The following is a 12,926-nucleotide window of genomic DNA, read 5'->3' as shown; positions in this document are numbered from 1 at the left end:
TATTATCGCTTGCACAGTGCTCCTTGGGATGTTTAAAGCTTGGGAAATCTTTTTGTATCCAAATCCGGCTTTAAACTTCTTCGCAACAGTATCTCGGACCTGCCTGGTGTGTTCCTTGTTCTTCATGATGCTCTCTGCGCTTTTAACGGACCTCTGAGACTATCACAGTGCAGGTGCATTTATACAGAGACTTGATTACACACAGGTGGATTGTATTTATCATCATTAGTCATTTAGGTCAACATTGGATCATTCAGAGATCCTCACTGAACTTCTGGAGAGAGTTTGCTGCACTGAAAGTAAAGGGGCTGAATATTTTTGCACGCCCAATTTTTCAGTTTTTGATTTGTTAAAAAAGTTTGAAATATCCAATAAATGTCGTTCCACTTCATGATTGTGTCCCACTTGTTGTTGATTCTTCACAAAAAAATACAGTTTTATATCTTTATGTTTGAAGCCTGAAATGTGGCAAAAGGTCGCAAAGTTCAAGGGGGCCGAATACTTTCGCAAGGCACTGTATGTGTTCTGTTGTGGGTGTGTGAATGCGAGTGTGTGTGAGTGTGTTTGCTGGACACACTTTCCTGTTAATCTACCATAAATGACTGTGCGTTTTCATCAGGGTCAGAGGTTATGGGGAGTGGTTTGGAGGTGGGGGGGGGAGAAGGGAGAGGGAGGAGGTGAGGAGAGAGAGAGAGGAGGGAGGCGAGGAGAGAGAGAGAGAGAAGGGAGAGGGAGGAGGGGTGAGGAGGCCTATGTGCTGCTAAATGAGGGACAGATCTTCTGTCACTCCTCATGAACCACTCACAGACCAGCCCTACGTGCACACTCACAGACCAGCCTTACGTGCACACTCACAGACCAGCCCTACGGGCACACTCACAGACCAGCCTTACGTGCACACTCACAGACCAGCCCTACGGGCACACTCACAGACCAGCCCTACGGGCACACTCACAGACCAGCCTTACGTGCACACTCACAGACCAGCCCTACGGGCACACTCACAGACCAGCCCTACGGGCACACTCACAGACCAGCCCTACGGGCACACTCACAGACCAGCCCTACGGGCACACTCACAGACCAGCCTTACGTGCACACTCACAGACCAGCCCTACGGGCACACTCACAGACCAGCCTTACGGGCACACTCACAGACCAGCCTTACGTGCACACTCACAGACCAGCCCTACGGGCACACTCACAGACCAGCCCTACGGGCACACTCACAGACCAGCCCGTAGGTCTATGAGTGTGCATGTAGGGCTGGTCTGTGAGTGTGCCCGTCACACAGGGTGAAAAGGGGCTGAAGGTGCAGTGTACTGCCATGAACATTTAGAAAACCACTACTGTCGGTAAATACTGAAAAGAGTCTAAGGATACAACCACAAGGTAAACATTTAGACGAGTCATGGTTGAGTGAGGGAAGGTCATTCATGTTTAGTTGAACTTGGGCTGTGGAAACGTCCAGCTATCTATGTGAATTTGCTGGTGCAGGAAATCATCCTTCTCTCCAACAGGATCATGTATCCTACGTCTAGGTTAACATGCACTGCCAACTACTGTTGACCGTGTGCTACTGCAACACAATACATATTTGAGATTGAGAATGGGGACTGATTTTTCATTGCAGGTTAAAGTATAATACAAAAAATGATGCTCAGATCTGAAATCTATTGTACAGGGTGATGGCAGAGTTGACCTAGAACCCTCAAATTCAAACCTCGAAGCCAGTTCCACAGGTTTTGGTTATTGTTACCCTCTAATCAGGGACTGATTCTGACATGGGTCAGCACGTGGTGGATTTAGGTAGAACAGAAAACCAGCAGTGGTCCGGACCTCGTAGGGTACCTCTGACATAGAAGATAAAGGGGTTTGTAGGGTTCACATTGGAGGGGGGTCAATGTCTTCACCAGGTTAGTAAGTCAGGACTGTCAGTGGTCCATGTCTTCAGGTTAGTAAGTCAGGGCTGTCAGTGGTCTATCCAGATGGATTTTGTCAAACTCTCCAGGGAACGTGATCCCGGGCAGCCAGGGTTATACACATCTCATGCAAACAGTTGGTCTAGCCGCCTGCCTGCCCCGTGCCTGTCTCTGGCTCCGGTAGCCATAGCGCTGCTCTGCGTTAGGACAGAGGTTAAAGTTTTTTTTTTTTTACCCCTTTTTCTCCCCAATTTCGTGGTGTCCAATTGTTGTAGTAGCTACTATCTTGTCTCATCGCTACAACTCCCGTACGGGCTCGGGAGTGACGAAGGTTGAAAGTAATGCGTCCTCCGATACACAACCCAACCAGCCGCACTGCTTCTTAACACAGCGCACATCCAACCCGGAAGCCAGCCGCACCAGTGCACCTGGCAACCTGGGTTAGCTCGCACTGCGCCCGGCCCGCCACAGGAGTTGCTGGTGCGCGATGAGACAAGGACATCCCTACCGACCAAGCCCTCCCTAACCCGGACCATCAATTGTGCGTCGCCCCACGGGCCTCCCGGTCACGGCCGGTTATGACAGAGCCTGGGCGCGAACCCAGGGACTCTGATGGCACAGCTGGCTCTGCAGTACAGCGCCCTTAACCACTGCGCCACTGCGCTTAACCACTGAGGCTGAGAGGTTAAAGGTTAATGGAACAGAGTGGTGCTAGGCCAGGATCCTCTGTGGATTTGGTAAACAGTGAACTAGCAGATTAATAGTGGAGAAGGAGAGCGAGAGAGAATCAGACCTCACATAGCTCAGCAACACAGTCATGAGAAAACAAAAAGATTATTACTTGACACATTGGAAAGATTTTTTTTTTTAAACTGAGCAACCTGTAATGCTATTTGGCCCTAAACAGAGAGTTCACAGTGGCAGAATACCTGACCACCGTGACTGACCCAAACTTAAGGAAAGCTTTGACTATGTACAGACTCAGTGAGCATGGCCTTGCTATTGAGAAAGGCCGCCGTAGGCAGACCTGGCTCTCAAGAGAAGACAGGCTATGCGCAGACTGCCCACAAAATGAGGTGGAAGAGGTGGAAACTGAGCTGCACATCCTAACCTCCTGCCAAACGTATGACCATAATAGAGACACATATTTAACTCAGCTAACACGCCCAGCCTCAGCTAACACCCAAGCCCCAGCCTCAGCTAACAACTTAGCCCCAGCTCGGGTTAGGGAGGGCTTGGTCGGCTTGGTCGGTAGGGATGTCCTTGTCTCATCCTCGACTTCGGCGATGTCATCTACAAAATGGCTTCCAACACTCTACTCAGCAAACTGGATGCAGTCTATCACAGTGCCATCCGTTTTGTCACTAAAGCACCTTATACCACCCACCACTGCGACTTGTATGCTCTGGTCGGCTGGCCCTCGCTACATATTCGTCGCCAGACCCACTGGCTCCAGGTCATCTACAAGTCCATGCTAGGTAGAAGCTCCGCCTTATCTCAGTTCACTGGTCACGATGGCAACACCCATCCGTAGCACGCGCTCCAGCAGGTGTATCTCACTGATCATCCCTAAAGCCAACACCTCATTTGGCCGCCTTTCGTTCCAGTACTCTGCTGCCTGTGACTGGAACGAATTGCAAAAATCGCTGAAGTTGGAGACTTTTATCTCCCTCACCAACTTCAAACATCAGCTATCTGAGCAGCTAACCGATCGCTGCAGCTGTACATAGTCTATTGGTAAATAGCCCACCCATTTTCACCTACCTCATCCCCATACTGTTTTTATTGATTTACTTTTCTGCTCTTTTGCACACCAATATCTCTACCTGTACATGACCATCTGATCATTTATCACTCCTGTGTTAATCTGCAAAATTGTAATTATTCGCCTACCTCCTCATGCCTTTTGCACACATTGTATATAGACTCCCCCTTTGTTTTCTACTGTGTTATTGACTTGTTAATTGTTTATTCCATGTGTAACTCTGTGTTGTCTGCTCACACTGCTATGCTTTATCTTGGCCAGGTCGCAGTTGCAAATGAGAACTTGTTCTCAACTAGCCTACCTGGTTAAATAAAGGTGAAATAAAAAAAATAAAAATAAAAAAGCTCACACCCCCACACTCAGCCTCAGCTAACATACCCAGCCTCAGCTAACACCCCCAGCTAACATCCCCAGCCCCAGCTAACACCCCCACCCCAAACACCAGCTAACACCCCCACCCCCAGCCCCAGCAAACACCCCACACCCAGCCTCAGCTAACATCCCCAGCCTCAGCTAACACCCCCAGCTAACACCCCCAGCCTCCAGTTAACACCCCCAGCTAACACCCCCAGCCTCCAGCTAACATCCCCAGCCCTCCAGCTAACATCCCCAGCCTCCAGCTAACACCCCCAGCCTCCAGCTAACACCCCCAGCCTCAGCTAACACCCCCAGCCTCCAGCTAACATCCCCAGCCTCAGCTAACACCCCCAGCTAACACCCCCAGCCTCCAGTTAACACCCCAGCTAACACCCCTAGCCTCCAGCTAACATCCCCAGCCTCCAGCTAACATCCCCAGCCTCCAGCTAACACCCCTAGCCTCAGCTAACATCCCCAGCCTCCAGCTAACACCCCCAGCCTCCAGCTAACATCCCCAGCCTCCAGCTAACACCCCCAGCCTCCAGCTAACACCCCCAGCCTCCAGCTAACACCCCCAGCCTCCAGCTAACACCCCCAGCCTCCAGCTAACATCCCCAGCCTCCAGCTAACATCCCCAGCCTCCAGCTAACACCCCCAGCCTCCAGCTAACACCCCCAGCCTCCAGCTAACATCCCCCAGCCTCCAGCTAACATCCCCAGCCTCCAGCTAACACCCCCAGCCTCCAGCTAACATCCCCAGCCTCCAGCTAACACCTCTCTAGGGATTGTTCTGATAAAGAGATGATACTGAATGTCACAGCTTTAATGCAAAGAATGGCATGCTTGTTTTCACTACAACAAGAAAAAGAACACATATCATTACCATATATCAAATCAAATCAAATCAAATCTAATTTTATTTGTCACATACACATGGTTAGCAGATGTTAATGCGAGTGTAGTGAAATGCTTGTGCTTCTAGTTCCGACAATGCAGTAATAACCAACAAGTAATCTAACTAACAATTCCAAAATAACTGTCTTATACACAGTGTAAGGGGATAAAGAATATGTACGTAAGGATATATGAATGAGTGATGGTACAGAGCAGCATAGGCAAGATACAGTAGATGGTATCGAGTACAGTATATACATATGAGATGAGTATGTAAACAAAGTGGCATAGTTAAAGTGGCTAGTGATACATGTATTACATAAGGATGCAGTCGATTATATAGAGTACAGTATGTACGTATGCCTATGAGATGAATAATGTAGGGTAAGTAACATTATATAAGGTAGCATTGTTTAAAGTGGCTAGTGATATATTTACATCATTTCCCATCAATTCCCATTATTAAAGTGGCTGGAGTTGAGTCAGTGTCAGTGTGTTGGCAGCAGCCACTCAATGTTAGTGGTGGCTGTTTAACAGTCTGATGGCCTTGAGATAGAAGCTGTTTTTCAGTCTCTCGGTCCCAGGTTTGATGCAATGATATTTGCCACAATCAATGACTTGGAGAGATTTTTGACCATACATGGAAATAAAGAGTTGAGAATAAGAGTCTTTCATTTCACTATGGAATCCCGTAGACCTACACCTAATATTTTATTTATTTTATTTAACCTTCATTTAACTAGGAAAGTAGGTTAAGAACAAACTCTTTTTTAACAATGACGACCTAAATAACAACTATATAGTCAGTGTCTTATATTATTCCGAGTCTCCTCGGACATTACTATACTGTACAGCACAGCATTACCCGCTTCCACCACCCTCTCTCTTTCCCCCAATGAATCACCCCCCCTACGGGCTTTCAGTTGGCCAGCTGGGAGGTTAGCCCTCCCTCACCCTCCAGTCACTCCCAGCTACAGCTACAGCTTCCATTGTACTGCCTCACAATGGAACAGAGTCTTTGATCTTCGAGGGGTGCACTCCTCCTCCTCTTTCCCCTCCTCTCTTCTCACCTTTTTCCTTGTGTTTTTCAGATTAAGCCTTGACCTTCCATTCACCGCAGCAGAGAGGAGGAAGGGAGAGAAAGTAAGGAAATAAATGAAACTATAATGAATTGGAGTGAGGGACGGAGAGAGAGAGTGATGAAGGGAGAGAGAGAGGGAGGGAGCGAGAGAGAGAGTGATGAAGGGAGGGAGAGAGAGAGAGTGATGAAGGGAGGAAGAGAGAGAGAGAGTGATGAAGGGAGGGAGCGAGAGAGAGCGATGAAGGGAGGGAGCGAGAGAGAGTGATGAAGGGAGGGAGCGAGAGAGAGTGATGAAGGGAGGGAGAGAGAGAGTGATGAAGGGAGGGAGCGAGAGAGAGAGTGACGAAGGGAGGGAGAGGGAGAGAGTGATGAAGGGAGGGAGCGAGAGAGAGTGATGAAGGGAGGGAGAGAGAGAGTGATGAAGGGAGGGAGCGAGAGAGAGAGTGACGAAGGGAGGGAGAGGGAGAGAGTGATGAAGGGAGGGAGCGAGAGAGAGTGATGAAGGGAGGGAGCGAGAGAGAGAGAGTGACGAAGGGAGAGAGAGAAAGAGAGAGTGACGAAGGGAAGGAGCGAGAGAGAGAGTGACAAAGGGAGGGAGAAAGAGAGTGATGAAGGGAATACTCTACCACCTCAGTACCCTACCACCTCAGTACCCTACCACCCCAGTACTCTACCACTTCAGTACTCTAACACCCCAGTACTCTACCACCCCAGTACCCTACCACCTCAGTACCCTACCACCCCAGTACTCTACCACTTCAGTACTCTAACACCCCAGTACTCTACCACCCCAGTACTCTACCACCTCAGTACTCTACCACCCCAGTACTCTACCACCTCAGTACCCTACCACCTCAGTACCCTACCACCCCAGTACTCTACCACCTCAGTACTCTACCACCCCAGTACTCTACCACCTCAGTACCCTACCACCTCAGTACCCTACCACCCCAGTACTCTACCACCTCAGTACTCTTCCACCTCAGTACCCTACCACCCCAGTACTCTACCACCTCAGTACTCTACCACCCCAGTACTCTACCACCTCAGTACCCTACCACCCCAGTACTCTACCACCTCAGTACTCTACCACCTCAGTACCCTACCACCCCAGTACTCTACCACCCCAGTACTCTACCACCTCAGTACTCTACCACCCCAGTACTCTACCACCTCAGTACTCTACCACCTCAGTACCCTACCACCCCAGTACCCTACCACCTCAGTACTCTACCACCCCAGTACTCTACCACCCCAGTACTCTACCACCCCAGTACTCTACCACCTCAGTACCCTACCAGTACCCCCACCCCAGTGCTCTACCACCCCAGTACTCTACCACCTCAGTACTCTACCACCCCAGTACTCTACCACCTCAGTACCCTACCACCCCAGTACTCTACCACCCCAGTACTCTACCACCTCAGTACTCTACCACCCCAGTACTCTACCACCCCCCCAGTACTCTACCACCCCAGTACTCTACCACCCTAGTATCCTACCACCCCAGTACTCTACCACCTCAGTACTCTACCACCCCAGTACTCTACCACCCCAGTACTCTACCACCCCAGTAGTCTACCACCTCAGTACTCTACCACCCCAGTACTCTACCACCCCAGTACTCTACCACCCCAGTACTCTACCACCTCAGTACTCTACCACCCCAGTACTCTACCACCCCAGTACTCTACCACCCCAGTACTCTACCACCCCAGTACTCTACCACCCCAGTACTCTACCACCTCAGTACCCTACCACCCCAGTACTCTACCACCCCAGTACTCTACCACCCCAGTACTCTACCACCCCAGTACTCTACCACCTCAGTACCCTACCACCCCAGTACTCTACCACCTCAGTACTCTACCACCCCAGTACTCTACCACCTCAGTACCCTACCACCTCAGTACCCTACCACCCCAGTACTCTACCACCTCAGTACTCTACCACCTCAGTGCCCTACCACCCCAGTACTCTACCACCCCAGTACTCTACCACCTCAGTACTCTACCACCCCAGTACTCTACCACCTCAGTACTCTACCACCTCAGTGCCCTACCACCCCAGTACCCTACCACCTCAGTACTCTACCACCCCAGTACTCTACCACCCCAGTACTCTACCACCCCAGTACTCTACCACCTCAGTGCCCTACCACCCCAGTACTCTACCACCCCAGTACTCTACCACCTCAGTACTCTACCACCCCAGTACTCTACCACCTCAGTGCCCTACCACCCCAGTACTCTACCACCCCAGTACTCTACCACCTCAGTACTCTACCACCCCAGTACTCTACCACCCCAGTACTCTACCACCCCAGTACTCTACCACCCTAGTATCCTACCACCCCAGTACTCTACCACCTCAGTACTCTACCACCCCAGTACTCTACCACCCCAGTACTCTACCACCCCAGTAGTCTACCACCTCAGTACTCTACCACCCCAGTACTCTACCACCCCAGTACTCTACCACCCCAGTACTCTACCACCTCAGTACTCTACCACCCCAGTACTCTACCACCCCAGTACTCTACCACCCCAGTACTCTACCACCCCAGTACTCTACCACCCCAGTACTCTACCACCTCAGTACTCTACCTGACCCAGTACTCTACCTGACCCAGTACTCAGTACTCTAACTGACCCTGTGTATTGTCTCTCCCTCCTGTCCCTCTGCTAATACCTGACCCAGTGTATTGTCTCTCCCTCCTGGCCCTCTGCTAATACCTGACCCAGTGTATTGTCTCTCCCTCCTGGCCCTCTGCTAATACCTGAACCAGTGTATTGTCTCTCCCTCCTGTCCCTCTGCTAATACCTGACCCAGTGTATTGTCTCTCCCTCCTGGCCCTCTGCTAATACCTGACCCAGTGTATTGTCTCTCCCTCCTGGCCCTCTGCTAATACCTGACTCAGTGTATTGTCACTCCCTCCTGGCCCTCTGCTAATACCTGACCCTGTGTATTGTCACTCCCTCCTGGCCCTCTGCTAATACCTGACCCAGTGTATTGTCTCTCCCTCCTGGCCCTCTGCTAATACCTGACCCAGTGTATTGTCACTCCCTCCTGGCCCTCTGCTAATACCTGAACCAGTGTATTGTCTCTCCCTCCTGTCCCTCTGCTAATACCTGACTCAGTGTATTGTCACTCCCTCCTGGCCCTCTGCTAATACCTGAACCAGTGTATTGTCTCTCCCTCCTGTCCCTCTGCTAATACCTGACCCAGTGTATTGTCACTCCCTCCTGGCCCTCTGCTAATACCTGACCCAGTGTATTGTCACTCCCTCCTGTCCCTCTGCTAATACCTGACTCAGTGTATTGTCTCTCCCTCCTGGCCCTCTGCTAATACCTGACCCAGTGTATTGTCACTCCCTCCTGGCCCTCTGCTAATACCTGACCCAGTGTATTGTCACTCCCTCCTGTCCCTCTGCTAATACCTGACCAAGTGTATTGTCTCTCCCTCCTGGCCCTCTGCTGACACCTGAAGATGTATTCCACCTGCGCACTGATCTGTTATTTTCCTCTCCTTAATTTCTTCTTTCTCCGCTCCTCTCTTTTCTTCTCTTTCTCCTCTCCTCTCTTTTCTTCTCTTTCTCCCCCTCTCTCTTCTTCTCTTTCTCCCCTCTCTTCTTTTCTTCTCTTTCTCCCCCTCTCTTTTCTTCTTTCTCCCCCTCTCTTTTCTTCTCTTTCTCCTCTCCTCTCTTTTCTCTTTTCTTCTTTCTCCCCCTCTCTTTTCTTCTCTTTCTCCCCTCCTCTCTTTTCTTCTCTTTCTCCCTCCTCTCTTTTCTTCTTTCTCCCCCTCTCTTTTCTTCTCTTTCTCCCCTCCTCTCTTTTCTTCTCTTTCTCCTCTCCTCTCTTTTCTTCTTTCTCCCCCTCTCTTTTCTTCTCTTTTTTTCCCTCCTCTCTTTTCTTCTCTTTCTCCCCCTCTCTTTTCTTCTCTTTCTCCCCTCCTCTCTTTTCTTCTTTCTCCCCCTCTCTTTCCTTCTCTTTCTCCCCTCCTCTCTTTTTCTTCTTTCTCCCCCTCTCTTTTCTTCTCTTTCTCCCCTCCTCTCTTTTCTTCTTTCTCCCCCTCTCTTTCCTTCTCTTTCTCCCCTCCTCTCTTTTCTCTCTTTCTCCCCCTCTTTTCTTTTTTCTTCTCTTTCTCCCCTCCTCTCTTTTCTTCTCTTTCTTCCCCTCTCTTTTTCTTCTCTTTCTCCCCCTCTCTTTTCTTCTCTTTCTCCACCTCTCTTTTCTTCTCTTTCTCCCCCTCTCTTTTTCTTCTCTTTCTCCCTCCTCTCTTTTTCTTCTCTTTCTCCCTCCTCTCTTTTTTTCTTCTCTTTCTCCCCCTCTCTTTTTTCTTCTCTTTTGCCCCTCCTCTCTTTTCTTCTCTTTCTCCCCTCCTCTCTTTTCTTCTCTTTCTCCCCCTCTCTTTTCTTCTTTTCTCCCTCCCTCTCTTTTCTTCTTTCTCCCCCTCTCTTTTCTTCTCTTTCTCCTCTCCTCTCTTTTGTTCTTTCTCCCCCTCTCTTTTCTTCTCTTTTCTTTCTCCCCATCTCTTTTCTTCTCTTTCTCCCCCTCTCTTTTCTTCTCTTTCTCCCCCTCTCTCTTTTTTCTTCTTTCTCCCCCTCTCTCTTTTTCTCTTTCTCCTCTCCTCTCTTTTTTCTTTCTCCCCCTCTCTTTTTTCTCTTCTCTTTCTCCCTCCTCTCTGTTCTTCTCTTTCTCCCCTCCTCTCTTTTCTTCTCTTTCTCCCCCTCTCTTTTCTTCTCTTTCTCCCCCTCTCTTTTTTCTTCTCTTTTGCCCCTCCTCTCTTTTCTTCTCTTTCTCCCCTCCTCTCTTTTCTTCTCTTTCTCCCCCTCTCTTTTCTTCTCTTTCTCCCCCTCTCTTTCTTCTCTTTCTCCCCTCCTCTCTTTTCTTCTTTCTCCCCCTCTTTTTCTTCTCTTTCTCCTCTCCTCTCTTTTGTTCTTTCTCCCCCTCTCTTTTCTTCTCTTTCTCCCTCCTCTTTTTTCTTCTTTTCTCCCTCCTCTCTTTTCTTCTCTTTCTCCCCCTCTCTTGTCTTCTCTTTCTCCCTCCTCTCTTTTCTTCTCTTTCTCCCCTCCTCTCTTTTTCTTCTCTTTCTCCCCCTCTCTTTTCTTCTCTTTTGCCCCTCCTTTTCTCTTTTCTTCTCTTTCTCCCCTCCTCTCTTTTCTTCTCTTTCTCCCCCTATCTTTTCTTCTCTTTCTCCCCTCCTCTCTTTTCTTCTTTCTCCCCCTCTCTTTTCTTCTCTTTCTCCCCTCCTCTCTTTTCTTCTCTTTCTCCTCTCCTCTCTTTTCTTCTTTCTCCCCCTCTCTTTTCTTCTCTTTCTCCCCTCCTCTCTTTTCTTCTCTTTCTCCTCTCCTCTCTTTTCTTTTTCTTCTTTCTCCCCCTCTTTTTCTTCTCTTTCTCCCCTCCTCTCTTTTCTTCTTTCTCCCCCTTTCTCTTTCCTTCTCTTTCTCCCCTCCTCTCTTTTCTTCTTTCTCCCCTCTCTCTTTTCTTCTCTTTCTCCTCCTCTCTTTTCTTCTCTTTCTCCCCCTCCTCTCTTTTCTTCTTTCTCCCCCTCTCTTTTCTTCTCTTTCTCCTCTCCTCTCTTTTGTTCTTTCTCCCCCTCTCTTTTCTTCTCTTTCTCCCCCTCTCTTTTCTTCTCTTTCTCCCCCTCTCTTTTCTTCTCTTTCTCCCCTCCTCTCTTTTCTTCTTTCTCCCCTCTCTTCTTTTCTTCTCTTTCTCCTCTCCTCTCTTTTGTTCTTTCTCCCCCTCTCTTTTCTTCTCTTTCTCCTCCTCTCTTTTCTTCTCTTTCTCCCCTCCTCTCTTTTCTTCTCTTTCTCCCCCTCTCTTTTCTTCTCTTTCTCCCCCTCTCTTTTCTTCTCTTTTGCCCCTCCTCTCTTTTCTTCTCTTTCTCCCCTCCTCTCTTTTCTTCTCTTTCTCCCCCTCTCTTTTCTTCTCTTTCTCCCCCTCTCTTTCCTTCTCTTTCTCCCCTCCTCTCTTTTCTTCTTTCTCCCCCTCTCTTTTCTTCTCTTTCTCCTCTCCTCTCTTTTGTTCTTTCTCCCCCTCTCTTTTCTTCTCTTTCTCCCTCCTCTCTTTTCTTCTCTTTCTCCCCTCCTCTCTTTTCTTCTCTTTCTCCCCCTCTCTTGTCTTCTCTTTCTCCCTCCTCTCTTTTCTTCTCTTTCTCCCCTCCTCTCTTTTCTTCTCTTTCTCCCCCTCTCTTTTCTTCTCTTTTGCCCCTCCTCTCTTTTCTTCTCTTTCTCCCCTCCTCTCTTTTCTTCTCTTTCTCCCCCTCTCTTTCTTCTCTTTCTCCCCTCCTCTCTTTTCTTCTTTCTCCCCCTCTCTTTTCCTTCTCTTTCTCCCCTCCTCTCTTTTCTTCTTTCTCCCCCTCTCTTTTCTTCTCTTTCTCCCCTCCTCTCTTTTCTTCTTTCTCCCCCTCTCTTTCCTTCTCTTTCTCCCCTCCTCTCTTTTCTTCTTTCTCCCCCTCTCTTTTCTTCTCTTTCTCCCCTCCTCTTTTTCCTCTTTCCCCCTCTCTTTTCTTCTCTTTCTCCCCCTCTCTTTTCTTCTCTTTCTTCACCTCTCTTTTCTTCTCTTTCTCCTCCTCTCTTTTCTTCTCTTTCTCCCCCCTCTCTCTTTTCTTCTCTTTCTCCACCTCTCTTTTCTTCTCTTTCTCCCCTCCTCTCTTTTCTTCTCTTTCTCCCTCCTCTCTTTTCTTCTCTTTCTCCCCCTCTCTTTTCTTCTCTTTCTTCACCTCTCTTTTCTTCTCTTTCTCCTCCTCTCTTTTCTTCTCTTTCTCCCCCTCTCTTTTCTTCTCTTTCTCCACCTCTCTTTTCTTCTCTTTCTCCCCCTCTCTTTTCTTCTCTTTCTCCCCTCCTCTCTTTTCTTCTTTCTCCCCCTCTCTTTTCTTCTCTTTCTCCCCTCCTCTCTTTTCTTCTC

The 12,926-nt window shown here is 49.0% G+C and overlaps 1 protein-coding gene across 1 annotated transcript; it reads left to right on the top strand.

Annotated features, from left to right (window-relative positions):
* Window positions 1-764: 764 nt before the first annotated feature.
* LOC121846989 (extensin-2-like) lies at window positions 765-8,443 on the top strand. The gene is made up of 2 exons (XM_042326246.1): window positions 765-1,240; window positions 6,733-8,443. Exons 1-2 carry the CDS (start codon window positions 765-767, stop codon window positions 8,441-8,443), a joined length of 2,187 nt encoding a protein of 728 aa, XP_042182180.1.
* The last annotated feature ends 4,483 nt before the right edge of the window (window positions 8,444-12,926 follow it).

Source organism: Oncorhynchus tshawytscha, linkage group LG08, assembly GCF_018296145.1.
Source record: "Oncorhynchus tshawytscha isolate Ot180627B linkage group LG08, Otsh_v2.0, whole genome shotgun sequence".
Classification (NCBI taxonomy): domain Eukaryota; kingdom Metazoa; phylum Chordata; class Actinopteri; order Salmoniformes; family Salmonidae; genus Oncorhynchus; species Oncorhynchus tshawytscha.
Note: the sequence above shows the minus strand (reverse complement) of the source record. Positions and strands in the feature narration are given on the sequence as shown.